At 52.8% G+C, this 23,660-nt stretch overlaps 11 protein-coding genes across 11 annotated transcripts; 5 read left to right on the top strand and 6 right to left on the bottom strand.

Annotated features, from left to right (window-relative positions):
* Positions 1-214: 214 nt before the first annotated feature.
* Positions 215-1,204, bottom strand: N7477_008653 (40S ribosomal protein uS19; the record flags this gene model as incomplete). The annotated part of the gene is made up of 5 exons (XM_056970316.1): positions 215-284; positions 339-635; positions 839-896; positions 1,107-1,125; positions 1,187-1,204. 5 exons carry the CDS (start codon positions 1,202-1,204, stop codon positions 215-217), a joined length of 462 nt encoding a protein of 153 aa, XP_056820348.1.
* Positions 1,205-1,899: 695 nt separating this feature from the next.
* Positions 1,900-2,291, bottom strand: aspf8 (ribosomal protein P2; the record flags this gene model as incomplete). The annotated part of the gene is made up of 2 exons (XM_056970315.1): positions 1,900-2,070; positions 2,133-2,291. 2 exons carry the CDS (start codon positions 2,289-2,291, stop codon positions 1,900-1,902), a joined length of 330 nt encoding a protein of 109 aa, XP_056820347.1.
* Positions 2,292-2,901: 610 nt separating this feature from the next.
* N7477_008651 (uncharacterized protein) lies at positions 2,902-4,014 on the top strand (the record flags this gene model as incomplete). The annotated part of the gene is made up of 2 exons (XM_056970314.1): positions 2,902-2,907; positions 2,962-4,014. 2 exons carry the CDS (start codon positions 2,902-2,904, stop codon positions 4,012-4,014), a joined length of 1,059 nt encoding a protein of 352 aa, XP_056820346.1.
* Positions 4,015-4,444: 430 nt separating this feature from the next.
* On the top strand, positions 4,445-5,847 carry N7477_008650 (ATP-dependent (S)-NAD(P)H-hydrate dehydratase; the record flags this gene model as incomplete). Its single annotated transcript, XM_056970313.1, has 7 exons — positions 4,445-4,538; positions 4,627-4,666; positions 4,714-4,760; positions 4,821-4,831; positions 4,882-4,914; positions 4,968-5,196; positions 5,252-5,847. 7 exons carry the CDS (start codon positions 4,445-4,447, stop codon positions 5,845-5,847), a joined length of 1,050 nt encoding a protein of 349 aa, XP_056820345.1.
* A 479-nt stretch (positions 5,848-6,326) lies between these two features.
* N7477_008649 (uncharacterized protein) lies at positions 6,327-6,551 on the top strand (the record flags this gene model as incomplete). Its single annotated transcript, XM_056970312.1, has 2 exons — positions 6,327-6,424; positions 6,449-6,551. 2 exons carry the CDS (start codon positions 6,327-6,329, stop codon positions 6,549-6,551), a joined length of 201 nt encoding a protein of 66 aa, XP_056820344.1.
* Positions 6,552-7,327: 776 nt separating this feature from the next.
* Positions 7,328-7,675, top strand: N7477_008648 (putative adhesin; the record flags this gene model as incomplete). Its single annotated transcript, XM_056970311.1, has 1 exon — positions 7,328-7,675. The coding sequence occupies one exon, from the start codon at positions 7,328-7,330 to the stop codon at positions 7,673-7,675; it is 348 nt and encodes a 115-aa protein (XP_056820343.1).
* Positions 7,676-8,003: 328 nt separating this feature from the next.
* Positions 8,004-10,587, bottom strand: N7477_008647 (DNA replication licensing factor MCM7; the record flags this gene model as incomplete). The annotated part of the gene is given in 5 exon segments (XM_056970310.1): positions 8,004-8,072; positions 8,129-8,425; positions 8,437-10,038; positions 10,102-10,230; positions 10,291-10,587. The coding sequence occupies 5 exon segments, from the start codon at positions 10,585-10,587 to the stop codon at positions 8,004-8,006; spliced, it is 2,394 nt and encodes a 797-aa protein (XP_056820342.1).
* Positions 10,588-10,955: 368 nt separating this feature from the next.
* On the top strand, positions 10,956-14,769 carry pex1 (AAA family ATPase peroxin 1; the record flags this gene model as incomplete). The annotated part of the gene is made up of 6 exons (XM_056970309.1): positions 10,956-11,066; positions 11,122-11,358; positions 11,417-11,496; positions 11,555-11,866; positions 11,911-12,965; positions 13,019-14,769. 6 exons carry the CDS (start codon positions 10,956-10,958, stop codon positions 14,767-14,769), a joined length of 3,546 nt encoding a protein of 1,181 aa, XP_056820341.1.
* Positions 14,770-15,068: 299 nt separating this feature from the next.
* Positions 15,069-16,686, bottom strand: N7477_008645 (S-adenosylmethionine-dependent methyltransferase; the record flags this gene model as incomplete). Its single annotated transcript, XM_056970308.1, has 2 exons — positions 15,069-16,340; positions 16,429-16,686. 2 exons carry the CDS (start codon positions 16,684-16,686, stop codon positions 15,069-15,071), a joined length of 1,530 nt encoding a protein of 509 aa, XP_056820340.1.
* Positions 16,687-17,407: 721 nt separating this feature from the next.
* On the bottom strand, positions 17,408-21,015 carry N7477_008644 (carbamoyl-phosphate synthase (glutamine-hydrolyzing) CPA2; the record flags this gene model as incomplete). The annotated part of the gene is made up of 2 exons (XM_056970307.1): positions 17,408-20,511; positions 20,676-21,015. The coding sequence occupies 2 exons, from the start codon at positions 21,013-21,015 to the stop codon at positions 17,408-17,410; spliced, it is 3,444 nt and encodes a 1,147-aa protein (XP_056820339.1).
* Positions 21,016-21,792: 777 nt separating this feature from the next.
* N7477_008643 (uncharacterized protein) lies at positions 21,793-23,421 on the bottom strand (the record flags this gene model as incomplete). Its single annotated transcript, XM_056970306.1, has 1 exon — positions 21,793-23,421. The coding sequence occupies one exon, from the start codon at positions 23,419-23,421 to the stop codon at positions 21,793-21,795; it is 1,629 nt and encodes a 542-aa protein (XP_056820338.1).
* Positions 23,422-23,660: the final 239 nt, after the last annotated feature.

Raw genomic sequence — 23,660 nt, 5'->3', positions numbered from 1 at the left:
AACTCCGCCAGATCGACGAAGAACAGAAGGATACAAGATCCCGGTGATTTTAATGCCGACAAAATCTTTAAATTGAGACGGAAACAGCTGACCCGCTCTGGAAATACAAGCTGAATAAAGAAGTCCAGATTTGGACTGCGCTGACTTCCATTTTTCCTTTCCCAGAACCTTCTCCACCACACGCCACTCCAAGGGGAATCGTTTGTGAAGTCGTTTACTTGAGGGGAATGAAACGGGAAGAGTGGGTGGCACCGATACCGGGACGACCGTGCTTGACGGGCTTGCTGGAAGATTGTTAGTGATGTGGTAGAGCACATCGATTCCAGGATGGAACGTACTAAGAGATAGAGAACTCAGCCAGGTAGTGGCCAACCATCTCAGGCTTGATCTCAACCTGGTTGAACTCCTTGCCGGAGTAGATTCCGATGACGGAGCCGATCATCTCGGGGACAACGATCATGTCACGGAGGTGGGTCTTGACGAGATCGGGCTTCTCGTTGGGCTTGGCCTCCTGCTTGGCCTTGCGGAGCTTCTTGATGAGACCCATGGGCTTGCGCTTCAGACCACGGTTGAAGCGTCTGCGGGCACGAGCGTGGACAACATCGCGGAGCTGCTCGGAGGAGAGGTCGAGGAGCCTGGGATATTCAGTCAGATTATTGCTCGGAAAATTTCGATGCCCAAGTTCCATCCCGACACAACGTCTGGCACTGCTGCGACATAAGACCAGTGACAATAATCACGATAGAGTATTGAAGGTTGCCTTTGGATAGCAAGCGCACCAGACGTAGGCCGTGATTGGATACTTTTCGAGTGGCGAGGGGTTGGCGACTAAACATACTGGTCGAGGTCAATGCCGCGGTAGGAGAACTTGCGGAACTGTCTTCTCTTCTTGATCTCTGTTGGGCGAAGGCGTAGTCAGCGATCTAGATCCTCGTGCATCGTGTGTTTCCATCCCCCCTGCGTTCAAGTCGATTTCATCCCCGCGCCAAAATTTCAATACATCGTTTAATGTTCGTTTCATTCGGGGATTTCATTCGGTTCCATAGCTTGACAGGGTGATTCTCTTCGGGAAATGGGCTGGATGGATGTTGGATTCAAAAACGTACCGGCAGCCTCCTCGGCGTTCTAAAAGGTGAATGTTAGCATCAAAGTCGTGGACTGTACGGAGACGAGGAAAAGGACTCACGTATTCGTGGTCAGCCATGTTAGCGGTGGTTTCCTTGAAGCTCGCTTTCCGAACGGGATCTCGAAAAGCGAAGGAAGATAGGTTGTCGGGATTGTCGTGTCGCTAAACGGAGCGTCTGGGCGCACTAACGACCTAACGAGGTGGGCAGGGCTCGTCTAAGCGATTTGTGAGGGCTAGCCCTAGCACCCTAGTCTACTTTGGGTGTGTGGTATGTATTGTGTATTGACCTGTAATTTACTGGCCAAGGTTCGTGGAAAGTACTGCCAGACCCCACTTTGAACGTGCGAGCCTTCCCGTATCCATGGGTCATTACGAGTGCGTATTGGCATATGACTAGATGCTTGTCTCTGCCCTCCCTTTCAACCCGATACCAAGGATGATGACTCTGATATGTGCATCTCCGGCAAACTATCATTGTCTAGAAAAGAGTGACTGTACGAAGAATGGTACTGAGGACATTAGGACGGACTTCTAGAGCCCGACACAACGTACGATTACATCTTACACGAATACGGTGGAGGAGGACAGAGGAATCTGTATTGGCTATGAACTCTTTCAAGCTCACACATGGTAAAGTCGTAACTGCGTTAAAACAGCCGGAGCAATGCACATTTGCGACCCCAATTGGAGAAGACTCTTCCCAAACTGGACGCACCATCCAGACGTCTGTTCCCCCCAAGTCGTCATTTTTGAGGTTCCGGAGAATAGGGCATTTAGTCGAAAAGACCGAATCCCATGTCATCATCGGACTCCTCCTTCTCCTCCTCCTTCTCCTCAGCGGCGGGAGCGTCAGCGGCGGCAGCGGCACCACCGGCGGCGGGGGCAGCGGCACCAGCACCACCGGAGGGAACGGAGGCGAGCTTGGTGGAACCCTCAGCGATCAACTAGAATCATGAAAATTAGTACTTTACTCTTCATTAGGTCAATGTCGTAGATGAAAACTAACCTCCTGGAGGTTCTTGCCCTGGAGCTCAGCGACGACCTTGTCGAGGCGCTCAGAGTCGGCATCGATACCGACGGAGGAGAGGACAGCCTTGATGTCGGCGGCGGAGGGGGACTCGTTGCCGGCAAGGGCGAGGAGGAGGTAAGCGGCGAGGTACTTCATTTTGATAGACTGGTCGCAAAGAGTTCGATGTTAGCTTCGTTGTCGAATATTGAAAATTTGCATCCTTCAGTACGCTGGCACTGAAATTGATGCAGACAAGCAGCGATGTTCTTACCTTTGTCTGATATCTAGAACAGGAGAAACAATCGATTTAACCGCGAATTGGGCGGAGACTGCAACGTCGAGTTCGAAGGGTGGTTGAGAAACTGAACAAGCGGGCCGTGAAAATCGAGGGAAAAGTGCGATGCGGCTGGCTGTGGCTGTGTCACCGCCCGGCAGAAAAGGACTAAGCGAGTGTGGCGCGCAACCACGTGACGAGTGGCCATCTCCAAAGTTCAAGACTCCTTTGATCTCCCCTCCATCACTGCCTGCTTTGTCTTCGAGTAACGGAGAAGATTAACTGGAAGTTCTTCTCTCGCTCCAAACTTTTCTTTGTCATCCTCGCGAGTCAAAGGTCGAGACTTCGACCAAGACGCCCAGTATATGGTGTTGAGTTGGGAGTCATGAAGCTGCCTAGTCGAACTAATCGTCGACGATAACTGGTACTTCGGCTCTTCGTCGCATTCTAGGTCCTACCAACACAAAGACTCGTCGCTTTCAACTCTTCAAAATGAGTGTAAGCATATCCTTTCGACGCATTTGCCTCGCTCTCATCTAATATCTCGACTAGTTTCTCGACTCCGTTCTCACGTCTCTCCAGACGGGGAAGCCGTCGCCAGTTCCCCTTTCTCAACCAGCGGCGCCACCAGCTACGTCCTCGGCTGTTAAGAAAGTAGAGCGCAAACCTGCCACTCCCACGCCACGGCCAGCACCGAGTGTGAATAGCAGTGGAGGAACAAAGCGCAAGGCTGAGGATCAGCTTCCTCAACCGTCGCGACCTGAAGCTCCAAAAGCCGGATCTTCGTCCACCCACAAGGCTCCTGCTCCGCCTGGGGTACTCAGAACTTTGTCTAAACCGGCCCCCGCTACAACTTCCAAGCCTGCATCGCCCAAGCCTGCCCCAAGAAATGGCCCCAGTCCTGCCATCAAGACGGCAACTGCGAAACCTACACCCATGAAGTCTGCACCTGCGAAACCTGCTCCGAAGCCTTCTGCGGTTCCATCGAAGGCACCTCCCAAGGGCTCTTTCGCCGAGATCATGGCCCGAGCCAAGGCATTGCAGGATCAAGCCCCAGCACAAGTTGGCATGTTACGTCACCAAGCAGTGCCTAAGGAGAGACTGAGCAAAGTCGAGCGCAAGCGCCGCATGATGGAAGCTCAGGCGCAAGAGAAAGCTGCTCGTCGTCCAGGCCAGAAGCCCGCACCTGGTGCCCCGCCTGTGAAGGGCAAACCAGGCGTGAAAAAGGAACCTGAGGGTCCGACTTACAAGGGCACAGCTAAGCCACCACCTCAAGCACCCGAAGGACTCTCATACCGCGGCACAGCCGGCCTTCCAGGCCGTGGTGGGAATGACCGCCGGGCTCACGGCAAGCGTCGGAGGGATGAATACCTCGGGACGGACGAGGAAGACGAGGGCGAATACGGTGGCTACGACGATTATTACTCCGACGCATCCTCCGACATGGAAGCTGGTTTCGAGGATGTGGCAGGCGAAGAAGATGCTGCGCTTAGATCTGCGCGCCTGGAAGACGAAAAGGAGCTGGCCCTGGAGATGGCAGCAAAGTTGGAGAAGCAGGCGCGGCAGAAGAAGTTGGCTGCTCTTGCAAACCGGACCAAGCGTTGAGTCTTTTTGGGGCTTACAACTTGCATTACAGGCTTTCAATCATCATTTCTTTTGTACTGGGAGGGGCTTTTCTGCCGAGCATCATGAGCGTTTTAGTGTCCTTAGAACGATGAACACTCGATTTTTTGCGAACATTATCCATAGCGGGCGTCTGACCAATACCACATCTGCTTTATTTTCGGATATTTGACCTGGCTATTCAATTGTCTGACATGCTCATAGGCATGTAGATAAGTTATATTATATTATTCAGCAACCATGACAAGTTCATGATGACCGAAGTGATAATCAAGTAACGTCGAGTGTACAAACCTGTCGGCCCCACTCGACGGTGACATCACCCGTTGAGCCTACTTGGCTTCCGATCACCTCTACATCTACGAACGATCTTCCTTCCAAAGACTATTCTGTCTATCAATTCAATTTCACCATGGAGTCAGTTCACCACGTAACGACCTCATCAAAGGTGTTGTTCACCAAGGTGCGCAAGATCGTGCCGCCTATGCTTGAAAAGTTCCACAAAGGTTTGTTGTCAGACAGTGCCCTGCCTTTCGGGGTGTCATGGCTGGATCATTGGCAATGGTGAAAGTAGATTCTAACTGACATCTTTAGGTCAATTGGGACGTGTAGCTGTCATTGGAGGATGTGCTGAGTATGTCCCTTGATCTCCGGCTAGAGCGTTGACTGACCCCGCTAAAGTTATACCGGCGCTCCATACTTCTCGGCCATGGCATCTGCCAAATTAGGTATGTCTCACCCAAACCTCTGACAATTGAGCAACATTAACTGACCTGATGGGATTAAAGGATGTGACATGGTAAGTGGGCGGGTCCCTACAGGCGAATCTGCAGTGTTGACAGTCTCCAGAGTCACGTCCTCTGCGAACGTTCGGCAGCCCCAGTATGTTCAATCTCCAGCCAAGAAATCAAAATTTTTGACTAATATGCCCCCAGGTGGTCAAGAGTTATTCCCCGAACCTGATGGTCCATCCGTTGTTACCAAGCTCGGAGACTGTTCAAAACACCAAGTCAATTGATGCCCCCGCACTCGCCGGCCCTATTATCGGCATGCTTTCTCGCCTCCATGCACTGGTCATTGGACCGGGCCTTGGTCGTGATGGTGTCACGCTCAAGGTAGTGGCCGAAGTCATCAAAGAGGCACGGTCTCGATCTATCCCCTTTTGTACTAGATGCCGATGGGCTTCTCATTGTAACGGAAGACCCGAGTCTGATTAAAGGTTACAAGGAGTGCATTCTCACACCGAATGTCGTGGAATTCGGGCGTCTCGCCAAGGCCCTGGGAATCAAGGTAGCCAGTCAGGCAGAGATCTCCGAAGAAAGAAGCAGCGATGAATCTAGCAAGGAATCAGAAGCCTGTGAAGAGCTGTCCAAAGCCCTCGGCGGCGTGACAATTGTTCAGAAGGGACCGCACGATGTGATCTCCAACGGAGTTACCAGCATCATATCCGACGCCAGGGGAGGACTGAAGCGCAGCGGCGGTCAAGGAGACACCCTGACGGGCTCGCTAGGCACCCTTCTCGCCTGGAGAGCAGCTTACCACGATAAGTTATGGGACTCCGGTGAGCAAGACAACGCGAAGGACGCGCAGACCCGGGATGAAGTCCAAGCCGAGCTGGAGTCTGACAAGCGCATGTCCTCGACGACGACGCTCCTCCTTGCCGCATGGGCTGGAAGTAGTATTACGCGAGAGTGCTCGCGGAAGGCTTTCGAGGCCAAGGGACGGAGTATGCAAGCTAGTGATCTCACCGATGAAGTACACGGGGCTTTCTTGAGGCTGATTGGAGAGCCGGAAGGATCGCAGACGCACCTCTAGGCCGACATCTGTGGGTCAATGACTGATTTAGAAATATGTATAGAGAGCAAGGTCTGAGCCTTGGGCTCATGTCTCAGTATAGTGCGTTTTCTATTTTCCGATCTACAGCAGCGAGAAATTGAATGCTTGTTGGCACTCGTCTCATTTGACTTGGGCTTTGACTATAGAGGTCAAAGCTGACGGTACCTGAGTGTTTACGAGGCTCCCGACCTGGATCTGTCCTGTCTAGGGCCACATCATCCGTCTTACCCTTGAGGCGGGCGTAAACTAGGAGTCGTAAGTTCACCCAGGAAGGGCACAGCCCCTGAGTAGGTCTTGTTCCCAGAAGCAAAAGAATCTCCCAAGTGAAAATCACGCACGTACGCGATGGGCTCGTAAGCTACGTACATTTCAGTGCCCACAATATTTTCCATGTAAACAGTCATTGATTGATTTGGGTGTTGAGGCGTCCTATCTGCCGGAATGGCCGAGGCGTAAGCATGGCACCTGGCTCGAGCAAGGATGTAGTGGTTCGTGTCGATCACGATGTCATGCCATGGTTGCAGTCCTTTGGCACTGAGGTCTATGCCAACAGTGAGTGAGGTCCATTCATTTGAAACAGAACCAACCCTGTGTACGAGCGTGCCATGTGGGCAATGTGGACCGTGGAGATGGTCCAGAAGTGGAAATACAAACACGAAGTGCAGACTTCCTCTCTCCACTGAAAGCCAAAACTTCTGATCATTCTTTTTTCGCATTTCGTGATGGGTTCCGCTAATACTCTTCATGGGGGGTGTTTCAAGACATCTATTGAACATGAAGATCATCAAGATCTCGAACGCCAGCCTTATCAGGAACAGTACAATCCATCAGAATTGATGAACTTCAATCAAATTAGTATGACAACGCATGTTTAAGCGGTGTGAGACAGCTGAGGCGACAGATCAAGTCCTTCCCCGCATCCTGTGCAAAGAGTCGAGGGAAAGTCAAGATCTTTGATCCCAGTTGAGTTAGGGCTGTCAAAGCTGAGACATCCACCCCGCGTTTCTCTTTCCAGAACAACAATAGCAGCACTAGACCCTGGCCCTGAGCTGGCAAAGTATAGCCTTCCTTGTCGACAAAGTATTGGTGGTGTCTCGACCTGTTCCAGACCTCGTATTCACAGCTCGCCCAATCCGGGCCCTGTGGTTCTACATTACCCGTCCATCCGAGCGCGGGGAACAGCTCTACAGCCCCAAGCCATGGCTGAACTGAACAATGTCTACTACATCGCCACTCCGAGATTGCCAAGTTCTACTCCATGAAGACCGTGCTGATGGCCTCGTGATGAGCTGGTAGGTAGTGGTAAGGCCGGATGTCGCATTGGATTCCCCTGGATGGATACGGATCCACAGCAAGTATAAGAAGGAAGCTCTGTCGCCCCCCCCAAGCTAGACTATCACACCATATCAAGACCATATCCACCCCAGATTCATTCAAGATCTTCCGAACTTTGAACAAAATGCACGTCACCCTCATCGCAGTTGTCGCCGCGGCCACTCTGGCTCTTGCCAACCCAGCTCCGCCCAAGTGCGGCACCTGCAATCCTGTGTCGGGTCAGAACAGCTGTGACGTTACCACTTCGTGCATCAACACTGGGTCGACCTTCCACTGTGCCTGCCGTGCCGGGTACAAGGCTTCCCAGGCCGATAATAATGTTCACTCGCAATTCCGTCTGCCGATGCCCAACTATGAGTTCCTGGTCTTCGTGCCCGAGAACACGGTCTGCAATACTCTTTGTGACAACCCCTATGCTACGCCCTCGGAGCTTTGCAATGAGGTCCACTTGTATGAGAAGTGCGCTGTGTAGAGTGGTACAGTGGAGTTGGGCAGGGCGGTTCATGTCATGAGATAGTAGAACGGGAAGTGATGAGCGCTGAGACCATGTTGCGGCATGTCATTCGTTGAGCATCGAATTGAAATTACGGACAACTTTTGAAGGGGTCAAGTCGGGGGCAGAGTCAAGTAGAATGGGAATAAGATCTTTTGATTGACCAAACATTGTCACAAGAGCAGGCTTCCTGTCCCGCGAATACGCCTAAACACCTGTTGCCCAAAGACTTCCATGAATGCAATTTCTCTTACGCAAAGAGCACTGAACCGTCGATAAGATTTAAAAACGAAAACAAATATACTCATTAGCCTTGCATTTCATCATCACCCTCAATGAACATGAGGCGAGCGCCGTTGCCAGTGGTTTGCCAGACCTGTGGAAGAATGTTAGTAGTGTTTCCAAATGATAATGAGCAGGTTCGGAACTTACGCCCAACTCGGCATACTCGTAGAGGGCTGTGGTAAGCTGATCCTCAGTGAAGCCCTTGGCCAACACACGCTCGCGAATGCGGCGCACGCTAAGCTCGTTGTCATCCCCGTCGCCAACAGCAGCGGCTCCGCTCTCACGCAGGTTGCGGATCATGGTGTAGATCTTGCTGCTGGGAGTGTGGTCGGCAGACGCATCGCCGTCGTTGTACAGAGAGGCCTTGCTGACATCAATGATACGCAAAGCCTCATCAACATCCTCACGCACAACTTCCTCACTAAAGCGAAGACGGGCCAGAGCCTGCGACAGACGGACAATACCCAGCAGAGTACGGGGGTGACGTGGGAGAATTGCTGACGACGGGCCTCGTCCTTCTTTTGTCTCTTGCGCATAGCGACGTAAGCGCCAACCATGTAGTCGGAAACACTGGTGGGAACGACAGGACGGAAGGTACGGGCCTTGGCGATGTACTGGCGGACCTCGTGGGGAGTGAACATGATACCGGAATCTTCAGACTCGGGGTGCTTGTTGTGCATGTGGACGTAGGTGACGTGATTAGCTAGCTCCTCGTCGCCCTCGCGATTGGGAGTGTCGAGCAGCAGGAACATGACATCGAATCGAGAAAGGAGAGCGGCGGGAAGGTTAATGTTCTCCACTGGGGATAGGCGAGGGTTGTAGCGGCCATACAGGGGGTTGGCTGCGGCCAGGATCGAAGTGCGGGCGTTCAGGGTCGTATTGATACCGGCCTTGGAGATGGAGATAGTCTGTTGTTCCATGACTTCGTGAATGGCTGTACGATCGCCGTCTTCCATCTTGTCGAACTCATCAATACAGCAGATACCATTGTCAGCAAGGACAAGGGCGCCTCCCTCTAACATCATCTCATCGGTAACGGGATCTCTCATCACAGCAGCGGTCAGACCGACACCACTGGAACCACGACCGGTGGTATAAACACCACGGGGAGCAACCTTGGTAATATATCGAAGCAGTTGGGATTTGGCCACACCAGGGTCACCCATAAGGCAAATGTTGATATCACCACGAATGTGCATACCATCACCCATCTCCTTGGTCACACCACCAATCAGAAGGAGAAGCAGAGCCTTCTTCACATCAAGGTGTCCGTAAATCTCGGGGGCGATAGACCGCGAGAGGTACTCATACATATTGCCGGATCTCTGGTGCTGTTCGATCTTGCGCAAGGTACGGGCGTCCATGCCCATATCCTGGTAGGACTTCTTGTGCTGGGTGATGTGCTGGGCCTCGAGGTAGGTATCGGTCAGGAGACCGGCACGAATAGCACGGAAACCAGTGTAGGGAGTGGGAAGGAAGATACCAGCGATATCAACCACATCGCCGGGATTCAGCTGCCGGGTGAGAGCACCGTGGCAGTGGACAGTCAATGTGCGGGGAATGTGACCCACGGGCACCTGGTCTGCCATTTCTTGAATCTTGACCTCTTGGAAGGGCACAAACTTCGAGGCACGGGTAGAAAGGAAAAGCTGGCCCTTGGAGTTGTTCTTCTTGCACTCCTCAGACAAGCACTCGGAAAGGGGAAGGAACTGCTTGGTGACAATGGGCTGGAAGACTTCGCATCCGCATCGGTCGCAAGTGTATGCGTTGATTTGGACAGCCGGCTTGACGTCGGATACACGGGTGGTAATACCGCGGACAGTAATCAGGCTACCCAAGTGTTCTCCCCGCACATTGCGCACGGCGAAGGCCTTGCCCGCGCGGTCGCTGCTAGAGCCGGACGGGGTAAGCGGTTTGAAGTTCAGGGTGTATCGGCGGGTAAGCTCCGGGGGGAACATGCTCGCAGCAGCCGCAGCATCCATATCAGCTTCTGCGGCCATCTCCATGGTCTCGTTACGCTTCTCGCGCTGGGACATGATGACATCCAGCACATCATCCTTAAATCTGTGTCAAGTTAGCTTGGTGTATGCCAGTGCGCCAGACTCATTGACGTACGTGACATCCTTGGTCTCCTTGGGCATGACCGCGTCCACCGCCTGTGAAAAAACATCGATATAGCGCTTGGTATTTTTCTGAATTGATCCGACGAGGTTTAGGTTCTGCTGCTCCTCCGGGAGAGCTCTTTCAAACTATAGGCGACTTTTGTGAGCAATTGAGGTTCTCGAATCTCAAGTTTCGAAGAGTCTTACGATTTCCAAGTCGTCAAGCTCAATCACAATATTAGAGGCATCTCGGTTGGCAATGTCTTGCAGAATCTGCATGTACTTGAGCTTCGGCTCTTTGCGTCTCCTTGCTCCCCCATCCACATCATCCATGAAATCATATTCGTCACTGGTGCGATTGCCGTCAATATTCAAGTCCTCCAAAGCCTCGGTCGCAGCGGCTTCCGAAGTTGACTGCAGGGTTTTAAAGTGTTTCAAGAAATCCTTGAAGCCATCCAGTTGCGCGGCATAGTCAACCGGTGCTTGATATTGGTTCAGAGCCATAGTGGAATGAAGTGCACTCTGTCAAGCTTTCGATGACAAGCTTGTTGCAAGGAGAACGCAAAGTGGTGGAAAGTGGGTTCCCGAGAAAAGGGCCGACGCAGCCCCTTCGCGACAACGTGAGACGCGCAACACGAAAGAGACGCGCTAGGGATGTACACTAGCTTATTTTAGGACTAGATCAGGTACCTCGGATTAATAGTTCTTGCGTTTATCTGGAACAGGGTCACGTGGATCGTATCGGGCCGAGGCTATGAGCCAATCTCTCCGTGGGCGGTCTCGTGTGGAGGAGCTAGTCCGGGGGCTCTGCGATCAGACATCCCACTCCTACAACCTTCCTGTGTGAGCGACTGCACCTCTGCGCCTTGAACATGGCGCCTAAGAAGCCCTCTACCACCGCGGAAGTCGCTCTCGTGCCGTTGAAGAGCTGTCTCGTGAATTTGCCGCCGTCGCTGGTCGCCTTACTGGTCAATGCCAACACGGTCAGTGTACCAGAGCACTGAATGCCCCCTCTCCGGCTAATTCGAAGACTTACAGGCCGCCCAAAATGTGATCATTGAATTGCAGTATAAGGTCCTTTCTGGTCAAGTCAATGGGGCTCCTCCGCAGCGATCATGCTTTTTGGGTTGGACGGGCATGCCGAGCAAGCGCAAGCCCGCGCCCGTCGTCGGTCGAGACGGCATTAACGGGGGCTTCTCTAGGGAGCAAGAGGCCTCCAGCGTGGAACTAGATACTACGTTTGGAAGACTTCTCGGTCTCACAGAAGGGCAGAAGGTACCTTCTCCGCTGAAACATCGTCTCCCACGTGGGGTACTGACTTGGCTCCTTACAGGTCGGACTACTCGTGCACCTTGACCCGCCTATCGCGCACACAATTAACATTGAACCATTGACTCCCGAGGATTGGGAAGAGTACGTCTATGTCTCTTTCCGGCGCGTTTGAGCATCGGGCTAATTGTTGCCGTTATAGTTATCGAGCTCCACGCCACATTCCTGGAACTCAATCTCCTCTCACAGATACGCGCGCTTCCAAATCCTACATACAATGCGACGGAAGGGGACATATGCACCCGCTCGCATTGCACCTTTCTCCTACTTCTACTGCGAACATTGTCGTCACTTCGCTTACACCCGCTCCATCATCTACATCTGCGTTTGCGAAGATCTCCCCCGATGCCGAGGTCATCGTGGCACCGAAGACCCGAGCGAAGACAGCAAAGTCGCCCCGGAGTACCGCAGGAGCAGTAGAAAGAGTGCAGGGGGGCGAAGTTCCGGGAGTACGGTTCGTTCGAAGAAGCCTGACTCACGGGGCGCTCTTTACTTAAGAGGCGTCGATCGCCTGATGGCCGATCAATTGTTCGACCCGGAAATCGAAGAAGATGAAAATGATGGTCTACGTGTATGGGTTGACCCAGAATTGTTGGCGACTAACGAACTTCGCGGCGCGACTTGGGCGTGTGTTTCAATTGTGCAGCCCTCAGGCCTGAAGCCTCCTGTCGACCCCCAGCAACAACTTGCACAACAGGAGCAGAAATCCAACGAGGCTGGGACTCCGACAAGCAAAATGGTAGCTAAACTGCTGCCGTGGGAAGAAGCCCCGGACAGTCGGCATGCGGCGATGTCCACTCTATTGTGCACGGCCCTGGGCGCGGAACATATAGTGGGGGGAATCGTGCGGGTGGAGGCCGCACCACCCCAATTACATCGGTCGGCAGTCAAGACACTCAAAGTATACCCATTCACAAGCGATGCATCAAAGAAAAAAGAGGGCTTGAAATTTGGAGCTGATACGGCGGCCTCACGTGATGCGTTGATTGAGCGCCTCAAGGTCATATATGGCAGCACTGGTTCTGATGTTGGTCTTTTCGCCGGTCCATTGACCGATGGAATGATTTTGCCTAAGGTTGAGAGTCACCCGTCTGTCTCTGCCTTCGACGGCGCCATTATCAAATTTGATCCTCCCTTGAAGGGTGGTTCAGAAGAAACCAAATCAGTGTTTGGATGGCTTCTGGGATCTGAAGCTAAACTCAACTTTGAAGTGCAATCTGAAATCCCGCCACCCTCTGATTCGACTTCATCTGCTCTACCAAGTGATGAACCTCTACCTGATACCGTTCCCCAGTTGGTCGGAATTGATTCGATCATCTCGCAATCGCTTACTAACTTGACCAAGTCCTCTTCCGTCTTGTTGACTGGTGGTCTTGGGGCTGGAAAGACGGCACTCGCACAGCTTCTGGGTCATCGCCTGCGAAAAGAACAGCTCTTCAACGTGAAATACTTTTCCTGCCGCAAGCTTGTTACCGATGAGACACGAGTTTCCAACATTAAAGAGGTCTTGAACCGCCTCTTCATGTCTGCTTCTTGGTGTGCTCGTCTTGGTGGTCAAGCAGTAGTAATTCTTGACGATCTTGATAAGCTCTGCCTGCGGAAACAGAACTACAAGTTGGTGGCGATAATGGCCGTAGTCGTCAGAACAGTGAAGTTATTTGCTCCATGGTTCGAGAGTTTTGTTCTATGAACTCTTCCGTCGTGCTACTAGCCACTGCCCAAGCCAAGGAGTCTTTGAACAATGCCATAATTGGCGGTCATGTTGTTCGCGAGATCATCAGCATCCGAGCTCCTGACAAGGAAGGACGCCGCAAGGTGTTGGAGAAGCTCACTAGCCAGGACAGAGCCACTGAGCGTCTCAATGGCCATGTTCGTTCGCAAAGCTCTTCCACACAAAACACACAAGACTCATGGCTTGACCCCTCAAATCCTGGCAGCCGACCAAGCTCCTCTGGCGGTGATGGGTTTGTGTTGAGTCGCGACGTGGACTTCCTCGAGCTTGCTGGAAAGACTGATGGTTATATGCCCGGTGACCTTGTGCTGCTGGTTGCTCGCGCGCGTAACGAAGCACTTATCCGCTCCGTTCAAGATCTCACAGCCGAGTCTAAGATGATCACCCTTGGGCTCGAAGACTTTGAGAGTGCCCTCAAGGGGTTTACCCCGGCATCCCTCCGCAATGTCACTCTCACGTCGTCTACAACAACATTCTCGGCTATCGGTGGTCTCTTTGAGACTCGCCAGGTTCTCCTTGAGACCCTGCAGTACCCCACCAAGTATGCGCCGATTTTCGCACAGTGCCCGTTGCGACTGCGGTCTGGGCTACTCTTGTATGGCTTCCCTGGTTGTGGTAAAACGATGTTGGCCAGTGCTGTAGCAGGCGAGTGTGGTTTGAACTTCATCAGTGTCAAAGGTCCCGAGATTCTGAACAAGTACATCGGTGCTAGTGAAAAGAGCGTTCGCGATCTTTTCGAAAGAGCGCAGGCGGCCCGCCCTTGTATTCTCTTCTTCGACGAATTTGACAGCATTGCACCAAAGCGTGGTCACGACTCCACTGGTGTCACTGATCGTGTTGTCAATCAGCTTTTGACGCAGATGGATGGTGCCGAGGGTCTCTCGGGCGTCTATGTTCTTGCTGCGACATCCCGTCCCGATTTGATCGATCCCGCTCTGTTGCGTCCTGGCCGTCTTGATAAGTCCCTGCTTTGTGATATGCCTTCGCATGCAGACCGCGTTGAGATCATCAAGGCAGTCAGCGAGAAGCTGAAGATGAATGATGAGGTTGCTTCTCGTCTGAGTGAGGTTGCTGATCAGACTGAAGGCTTCTCTGGTGCTGACCTTCAAGCCGTCGTGTACAATGCCCATCTTGAGGCAGTGCACGACGCGCTGGGCGACCGCACCACCGGGAATGAAAAACCCGGTGCCAAATCCAACGTTTCAAAGTCTTCCGCAAGCGCCTCGGACAAATCCTTCATCCAGTTCCTCTATTCTTCCTCAGAGGAAGCATCCGGCTCAGTCTCGATGCCACCCCCAGCTGTGATCGCAGCCAAGCTCGAAGCAATCAAGACTTCCCGCCGCCGTCAACGCCAGCTCGAGAACGGCTCGGCCAATACCGGCTCCAGCGCTGCCGCGAATCCAGCCACCAATGGTACCGATCCATCTGCCGATGAGTTGCGGGACGAGATCATCGTGCGATGGGAACATATTGAGCGTTCACTCGCCAGCACGCGTGCTTCACTCAGTCCAGCCGAGCGCCGTCGCCTCACCGGAATCTATCGGGAATTCGTTGCAGGCCGGAATGGAGAAATGCCCAACGGTGAGGCCTCGAATGAGATTGGTGGCCGGTCGAGTCTGATGTGATCCGGCCATGGGGAATTCCCTCGCGTGGTAGATATTTTATCTTGTATATATATACTTTGCATTGTCCTTATGTCCCCTCATGTACCTCTTGTTACTATCATGAGTCATACCAGCTTATAGAGCGCTATTCAAACCATCCAGAGCTGAAGTTTTCCCAAGGTCTAAAAATCGTGCAAGTTTTGAGTTTTGAAGTAATTCAGATGGAGCAATTCAGACCACTGCAGAACATACGCTGCAGTAACCTAATGGGATGTAATTGAGTATCCATGGATTATTAGTCCGGGGTCCTCGTTCTCATTCTATTCTGTATCTAATGCACACTGAACAAGTCTCTCCAATTTCTTCCACTCGGCACTGACAACGGCCTTCTGAGTACTGGGATCAATCCCATGCGACTTGAATTCGTTATGCACCTGGGCAAAATTGGCCGCGACCAGTCTCTTGAAGCTCGGCACAGTACAGCTCTCCAGCTGTTTACTAGCCAGATCGGCCAGGATATACCACAGAATGTAGTGGAAATTTATCTCAAAGTCTTGTAGCTGGATCGGGTCCTTGGGGCTGGGCTCAAAGCCCTGTGAAATGTAGATTGCAAGCTTGGCCAGAACCCAGGCGTGGATGTGTCGGATTGGATGTGCTGGGCTGTACAGCTCTGGATCAACACGCAGATACCGAATCGCAGCTTGGATGAAGGCTTTGTTGAATTTGTTTCCGGCTAGTAGGGAGACAATGAGCTGGTCGCGGATGGACGCGTAGGGTTGCCGATGTAGTGGCCAGTTGGAGGTTCTGTGGAGGGCGTTCAGGGCGGATTCGAGGTATGCGGTTGCTTCGTCTGGCTTTGCATCATCGGCTGAGGCTGACTGCATGAGTTCCAAAGCCTGGCGTTCGGCTGCTTCGAGGGCCGAGGGATCTTCAACCGGGGTAGAGAAACGATCTTCGGGTGTATCTTTGCCCTTTCCACATTTTGGGCATTGGCAATCAAAGAAGTAGCGCTCAATGAGTTCTTTACGCCGGACCTCATTGGGTGTTGTGGTGTCAATATATGAGGTAAAGATTTGCTCGTTCTTCTTGATTGGTTTGACTGCTTTGACGAAAAGTTCCTCGCCGTCGAATCCAACTGTGGCATTATAATCACAGCTGTGGTTGATCAGGGAAGCGTAAGGATGCAAGTATAATCCAATTTTGTCATAGAGCGCCGTGGTAAGATTGAATGAGTTGAGATCCAACTGGTAGTCTCTTGTTAGCCATGGATAGTTGGGAGACAATGGCACACTTACTCTGGCGGCATAGGCAGCGATGTCTTCGTGGGACATTTCACTCAACGAGTATTCCTTGACGGCCTTTGCGGTCAAATTGATGCGGTCAAGATGGGCTTGGATCTCTTGAATCTGGCCCATGTGAGTCTCCAGATTATTGAAGATCTCCAGCTCCCGTGCGCTGTATTTACCGCGTCCAGTGCGCAGCACCATTCGTAGCAGAGCACGAGCATTGTTTGGGAGCACCATAGGTTTGAGCCTCCAAAAAATAGGACATTCCAAAGAGTGTGCAAACTTCCAATCTTTCGACTGACAGGCCTATTTCCTTTCAGATCAGTACTATTCAGACATAGCCTCCAATATCAAATCAAAGTCAATCCATCAACGGAACAAACTAGGAACTCACCCGATCACAGTATTTGACCACATGGCATCCGGTACAGGCTTTTAAATCGGTCTCTCCGCCCATCTGCTTCTTTCCAAAGCAGCCGGAACAGGTATCCTCCAAACGCGGTGAGTCGAGCACCGCAACGAATGGCACCTGGGCATGCACAACATCTTCACCAACTTTGATATCTGATGTTGCAAACAACCCGTTGCCCATGCCATCAGGGGCGGAACGGGGCTCTGTCTTCGTCGTCACTGAAGGCAAAGACGTCGACATCGTGGCGTAGTTGAACAATGTATATCCTCTGAAGCTTGCAAGCTGCGGTGCCGACTAGTGTTAGTCAGCTTAGTTTCACTCATCACCGCCTCGGTTGAAAAATGGGATATCAACTCGTAACAGGTACAGCTCCAGCTACAGCTACCGTCTGAATGACTCTGGCAACAATTCCTTGAACGAAGCGGAGATTGGCATAAAATACACCTGAAATTATATAAGAGACCTGAAAACGTTCTTTTGTCGCTGAAACACATAACCAACTACAATTCACAAAAACCCGGAAAGCAGGCACAACCAGACCCAATTCGTCAGATACAGAAACCATCCGGGCGCTGAGAGCAGCCTCTGCGCCAATCTCCGCCTTGGTTCGCCAAAGGGGTAAAAGTCGGAAATAGAAATTGACAATTGGGGGGAACCCAGACCACTCAACACTCAGAATGAAGAGGACAATGCACGCCGTCTATCAACAGGCTACCGCTACCCTACTTACACCACCATGCCGGGAAAGCTGGGTGTATTCTCGAACCAAGAGGCCGAGAAGTGCCGCTAAGCGCTGGGGCTTTTTTTTTTGTTCTTTCTGTGCAAGGGATCTCATCATTTACAGCAGCTTGCCGCCAACGAAGTTGGACCAACTGCGGACCTCAGTGGGGATGCCTTCAGCACGGGGAAGCTTAACGTTCATGCACTGAGCGAAGAGCTGGGCGGTCTATTGAGAAAGTGATTAGAACTTCATATATTGGTGGATATGGCATGAGAGTGTATAACATACCTTGGGCTCCATGAAGAGGGGAACGCCGAAGTCGACGGCATTACGGCGCATAACATAGTCCTCATCAAGCTGGGTCTTGCCACGGGTCTTGGCCAAGTTGAAGACACCACGGATGTCGTACTTCTGGAAGACCTCCCGGAGAGCACGCTTATCCTTCTTGGGGAACTCGATGACCTGGACGGAGACATTGTCCTTGCAGGTCTTCTCGATGTGGTTCTTGATCTCGGGGTTGGCAGCGAAGAACTTGTAGCCCAGGGGGTTCAAGTAGTCGACAACGGCAGCCAGAGCAGGCTGGTTGATGTCGCCGCCGAGAAGGATACCCTCACCAGGCTCAGGCATGCGGAAGTTCATGGTGGACTGGAGGGAGGCCCAATAGGCCTCGACCAGATCCTTACCGAAGCAGGCAATCTCACCGGTGGAGGACATCTCAACACCGAGGAAGGGGTCGGCACCAGCCAGACGGGTCCAGGAGAACTGGGGAACCTTGGTAGCGAGGTAGTCACGCTTCTCACTCATGAGATCAACGGGCTTAGGGACATCACGGCCGACAAGAGCCTTGGTGGCAACGTCGATGAAGTTGGTACCCAAGACCTTGCTGACGAAGGGGAAGGAACGCGAGGCACGCAGATTGCACTCGATGACCTTGAGCTGGGGCTCGGCACCCTCCTGGTCGGCCTTGATGATCTGCATGTTGAAGGGACCCGTGATGTTCCAGGCCTTGGCGACCTTCTCGGCGATCTCCTTGACACGGTCCATGATGGACTCGGGCAGGTTAACAGGAGGCAGGACAAGAGTGGCGTCACCAGAGTGGACACCAGCGGGCTCAATGTGCTCGGAGACGGCGTGGAGGAGCAGCTCGCCGTTGGAGGCGACAGCGTCAACATCGATCTCCTCGGCACCCTCAATGAACTTGGTGATGACAACGGGGTGGTCAGGGGAGACGGCGCTTGCGTTAAGGAGCTTCTCCTTGAGCTCATCGACACCATAGATGACGTTCATGGCAGCGCCAGACAGGACGTAACTGGGGCGGACCAAGACAGGATATCCAACGGTCTCAGCGAACTGCTCAGCCTCGGAGACGGAAGTCAGCTCCTTCCAGGCAGGCTGGTCAACGCCAATGCTGTCAAGGATCTGAGAGAACTTGTGACGGTCCTCAGCCTTGTCAATATCCTGGGGATCAGTACCAAGGACCTTGGCACCGCCAGTCTCCTGCAGACGGAGGGCAATGTTCTGGGGCAGCTGACCGCCGACAGAAACAACAACACCGGTGGCGCTCTCAAGCTCGTAGATATCCATAACACGCTCGTAGCTCAACTCCTCGAAGTACAGCTTATCAGCGGTATCGAAGTCCGTGGAGTAGGTCTCGGGGTTGTAGTTGATCATGACAGTCTTCTTGCCCATGTTGCGCAGGGACAAGGTAGCGTTCACAGCACACCAATCGAACTCCACAGAGCTACCAATACGGTAAACACCGCTACCCAGAATGAGGGTTCCGTGGTCATCGAAAGTAACATCGTGCGAGGAGGCGTTGTAGGTAGTGTACAAGTAGTTTGTGTCCGCAGGGAACTCAGCAGCCAGGGTATCAATCTTCTTGACCCAGGGGGTGATGCCGAAGGACTTACGGCGAGCGCGGACCTCGTCCTCGGAGCAACCGACGAGAAGAGAGATCTGCTTGTCAGAGAATCCGAGCTTCTTGGCCTTCAGCATGGTCTCCTGCTTAATGCCAAAGAGGCTGCCGATCTCCTTGAGCTCGTTGTTGCAGTCAACGATGTTCTGGATCTTGTACAAGAACCACTTGTCGATCTTGCTCAGCTCGTGAACCCTGTCAACAGTGTAACCCTCGTGGAGCATAGCTTGGCCAACAGCCAACCAGCGGCGGTCAGTGGGGTTCTTCAGGACATCGTCGAGGTCCTCGAAGTGATCACCCTGGAGACCAAGGTACTTGGGGTCAACCTGGCGGATAGCCTTCTGAAGGGACTCCTCGAAGGTACGACCAATAGCCATAACCTCACCAACAGACTTCATGGCACTGCCGATGTCGCGGTTGACGTGCTGGAACTTGCTCAAATCCCAGCGGGGAATCTTAGTGACAATGTAGTCAAGGGAAGGCTCGAAGTTGGCGGTGGTGGTCTTGGTGACAGCGTTGGGAAGCTCGGGCAGGGTGTGGCCGAGACCGATCTTGGCAGCAGTGTAGGCCAGAGGGTAACCGGTAGCCTTAGAGGCCAGGGCAGACGAACGAGAGAGACGAGCGTTCACCTCAATGACACGGTAGTCGAGACCATCGGGCTGCAGAGCGTACTGGACATTACACTCGCCGACAACGCCCAGGTGACGGACGATCTTAATGGCAGCAGTACGGAGCATGTGGTACTCCTCGTCAGACAAAGTCTGACTGGGAGCAACAACGATACTGTCACCGGTGTGGATACCGAGAGGGTCGAAGTTCTCCATGTTGCAGACGGTGATACAGTTGTTGGAGGCATCGCGAACGACCTCGTACTCAACCTCCTTCCAGCCCTTGAGGGACTTCTCAACCAGAATCTGGGGAGCGAGAGACAGAGAGCGGGAAGACAAGTTGCGCAGCTCCTCGGGGTTGGCAGCGAAACCGGAACCCAGACCACCAAGAGCGTAGGCGGAACGGACGATAATGGGGTAGCCAACCTCCTCAGCGGCCTTAAGGGCGTCATCAACGGTGCCAACGGCGATGGACTCGGCGATGGGGATGTTGATCTCGTTCAGGGCCTGGGAGAAGAGCTCACGATCCTCACTAGTCTCCAGGGTCTTAATGCTAGTACCGAGGACACGGACACCGTAGCGCTCGAAGATACCCATGCGGTTCATCTGCACACCCAAGTTCAGGGCAGTCTGACCACCGAAGGCTAGCATGATACCATCGGGCTGCTCGCGCTCGATGACGTGGGTGACATATTCGGGGGTGACGGGAAGGTAATAGACCTCATCGGCCAGCTTGTGGTCGGTCTGGATAGTGGCAATATTGGGGTTGATCAGAACCGAATGGATGTTGGCCTCCTTGAGGGCCTTCAGAGCCTGGGAGCCTGTAGTACCGCAGTCAAGAATTAGTCACAATGTTTCCGTTGGAGATTAGAAAATTCCGCAAGCTCTCTGCATGCTTCCTGCGGAGCCAGTCGTGTGCCTCGACCCACAAGGGACCTCAGCCTCCACGAACGCCTGGGGCTCCAGCTGATCTCTCTCTACTTACCGGAGTAATCGAATTCACCGGCCTGACCAATACTCAGACCACCACTACCAATGACCAGAACCTTCTTCACATCGACAAGGTTGCTGCTGGGCTTGAGAACACCGCTCGCAAGATAGGACTCGGCATCGGGCTTCTGCTCAGCGAGACGGCTCAGAGCACTGGAGAAAGCGCGCAGCTGCTGGGAGCGAGCCGGAGAAGGGAACTTCTGCAGGCGCAGAGTGGAGGCCGGAGTGCGGACCGTGTTGGAGAAAGCGCGGAGAGAGAGGGCCGGGCGAGCCTCAGCGAGGCATCGCTGGCGCAGCAGAGACGCCGCCTGCCCACAACGAGCAGCAAGAACCATTGCGCCGCTTGTAGCGGAAGAGATAGCAGTTCAATTGCTTAAAATGGGAATGGTTGGGGGAGCAGAGAAGATGAGTCCCCGTCTCGGAGGTTCTTTTTTTTTCCCCACTGGGTCGCTAATTGGCTCGTGCCCTTCACCGTAGGTCCACTTCTTTTTCTCCAACAAAAAAAAAAGAAACCGGACCTCGAGCAATCGAGTATAGCAGATGCAGGTAAGGGGAAAGAAGGTGAGATGCAATGAAGAAAAGAGTCACGGGAAAAAGTGGAGGCGGCGTTTTTTTATTTTTTTTTCCCCTTCTCAGTGCTTGAAGGATGAGTCAATTCGGCGCAGATTAGCCGGGTCGATAGACTCCCTCAAGAGTGGATAAACTGGGGCAAGCCGAAAGTCCATAGTTCAATTTTAAGGATTCCTATGAGTCAGAGGATCAATTGAGACTGAAGCTACAAATTCATACTGAGGCACAAAGTCTTCCCACATCGCACATGCAGTAGAGGGCTTCAATAGGCAATAATGAGATGATTGCTGACTGTGGGAGTCCGATGCCGGACGTCTGCCGGTCGCGCTGGAAACCGCCGCTCTTATCTGCAAAAGATCTACATTCGATATTCACCTTACGCGATAATTTTATGCCCGGGGGCTGAATTCTTTTCGTGTATGACGTAGTCTAGCGTTAACCTAGTGAACCCGCTAAGACCAGACAAGCATCACCAGGACCCTATCTCAATTGAGTTTGATGTTCTGCACTGGAATGGATCATCTGCGTACAGCACAAATCGGTTATCTTGGCTCATTTAGCACCCCAACCCGCCCGTTCAGTCCAGACCAAGGACCTCTTGGGCGCTTTTCTAGCCGGGCCGCACTGGCGTTTTGAATTCCTCCCGTGGAGCGAGCTTCGGAGGCACAAATATCTGGCGCTAGCTCGGGCTCCGCTGCGCCAATGAACTCATTGAAGTCTTGGTTCAGGGTGCTGTATACATCTTCTAGGGTTTTTCGTGCGTCTTGTGCCACCTCATTGCCTAATAAGATCTTTTGCTGTACGTAGTCTCGCTCGTGTCCTCCCGCCGCATTCGAGGCAAACGCCCATGATTCCGCAAGGCTCACCACTTCATCGGGTGGATTTTGATCGGTCTGTGGGGCATTGCGAGAATTGAGGGCAGCGACGGCGTGCTTGAATCGTGGCTGTCGGGCAAGAATCGGGTATTCGGGAAGGAGGTGGCTTTCATGGCTTAAACGGTGTAGGACTCGAAGAGTTGTAGATTTCTCCTTTGCGAGCAGTCCAGACAGATAGGATTTCTGCAGAGCTAGGGCCTTCTGGCTCTTGGAAAGTGGTACGAGGGTATCCGTCGCGTACGACACCACGTCCACTCCATTGGGTGGTTGTACTTCATCAGTAGGAACTTCAGTTCTGACCGTTCGAGTTGAGGGTCTCGCGGTCACTGTCACGGGTTGACAGGCTCTGGAGGCGGCCTCCAGAAGATCTCGTCGAGCCTGAAGATAGGCAGTGTATTGCTCAGCGATTTGCGTCTTTTGATGCTCCAGTAGACGCTGAGCCTCTTCAAGTTCTTCTGGGGGAAGGTCTTGCACTATACTCTCGTCTGGGTCTCCCTCGATGACGAGCCGCTCTTCAACCCATTGAACCAGTTCGTCCCGTGTGCGTTGTAACGCACGAGCTTTGGTAGCAGCGGAGATCTCGCCCGATGCCAAACTGCCCCTCGAAGCATACTGGGCTTTGACTTTCTCGAATAACTGCTTCTCTCGGTCCAATTGTGTCCGGGAGCGCAGCACTGCTCTTTCAAGCTTGTGCACCAATGCCTCTACATCTGTATTGGGGCCACTTCGAGCAGGCACATCCGCCTCCAAGCCCTCGGGCAACAGCTGTGGGCTCTGATCCTCTTCAGCCCCAATGCCTTCCAGCTCGACGCCTTCCTTCCCTTCCAGCTGTTCCAGATAATGCTGAAAGACTTGTAACTTGGCATGCCGCCGTCGATCGCGCAGAAGTAGGAGATAATCTCGTAAGTTCGCGCCGGGGTCCTGCAAGTCGTCGAATTCAGCAGGACGGGTTGCGGGCGTCCGCTGGCGTCTTAAAGAGGTAACATCTTCAGACACAGCCCGGAGCCCCTTTCGTGCGGCTACATTTTCCTGAAGAGCCTTCAGGTATTCCTTGCGAAGCCCTGTGAGATCGGCAGGGATAGGATGAACGTTTATGATGGTATCGGTAGGTGCACAGAGGGCAAGGTGGGACTGGGCGTGATTCGGGAAATTTGCATCGTCGAAGACGATGAGCGAGCGGAGGTACGACGTCAATGCCTGGCGGATGCGGAGAGCTTCTTGACGAGGTTTGACGTAAGGAGCGAGCGGTTTCAGAAAGGGTGGAATGTGGGTGTTGGTGTCGCAGGGCAGGGCCATGTTGTCATTGGCAGAGCGTAGAATGAGGATAGTCGAGGCTTCAATGCAGTGAAGTTACTCCCACAGACCTCTGGGTCTGTTCGATCGTAACATCGTAAATAACGACTCCGACGTTCCCCGTTGTTGTTTTGCCTTTTTGAGTGATTATGTAACCCAAAATGTAGATCATGGAGAGCTTAGAGAGCTTAATGAGCTTAATGAGCTTCATGAGCTTATTTAGTGGTTCTATCTTATCTTGA

The sequence above is a fragment of the Penicillium maclennaniae genome (assembly GCF_028827695.1).
Source record: "Penicillium maclennaniae strain IBT 15551 chromosome Unknown utg000007l:1.0-4884863.0:1.0-4888362.0, whole genome shotgun sequence".
In the NCBI taxonomy this organism is placed as follows: domain Eukaryota; kingdom Fungi; phylum Ascomycota; class Eurotiomycetes; order Eurotiales; family Aspergillaceae; genus Penicillium; species Penicillium maclennaniae.
Note: the sequence above shows the minus strand (reverse complement) of the source record. Positions and strands in the feature narration are given on the sequence as shown.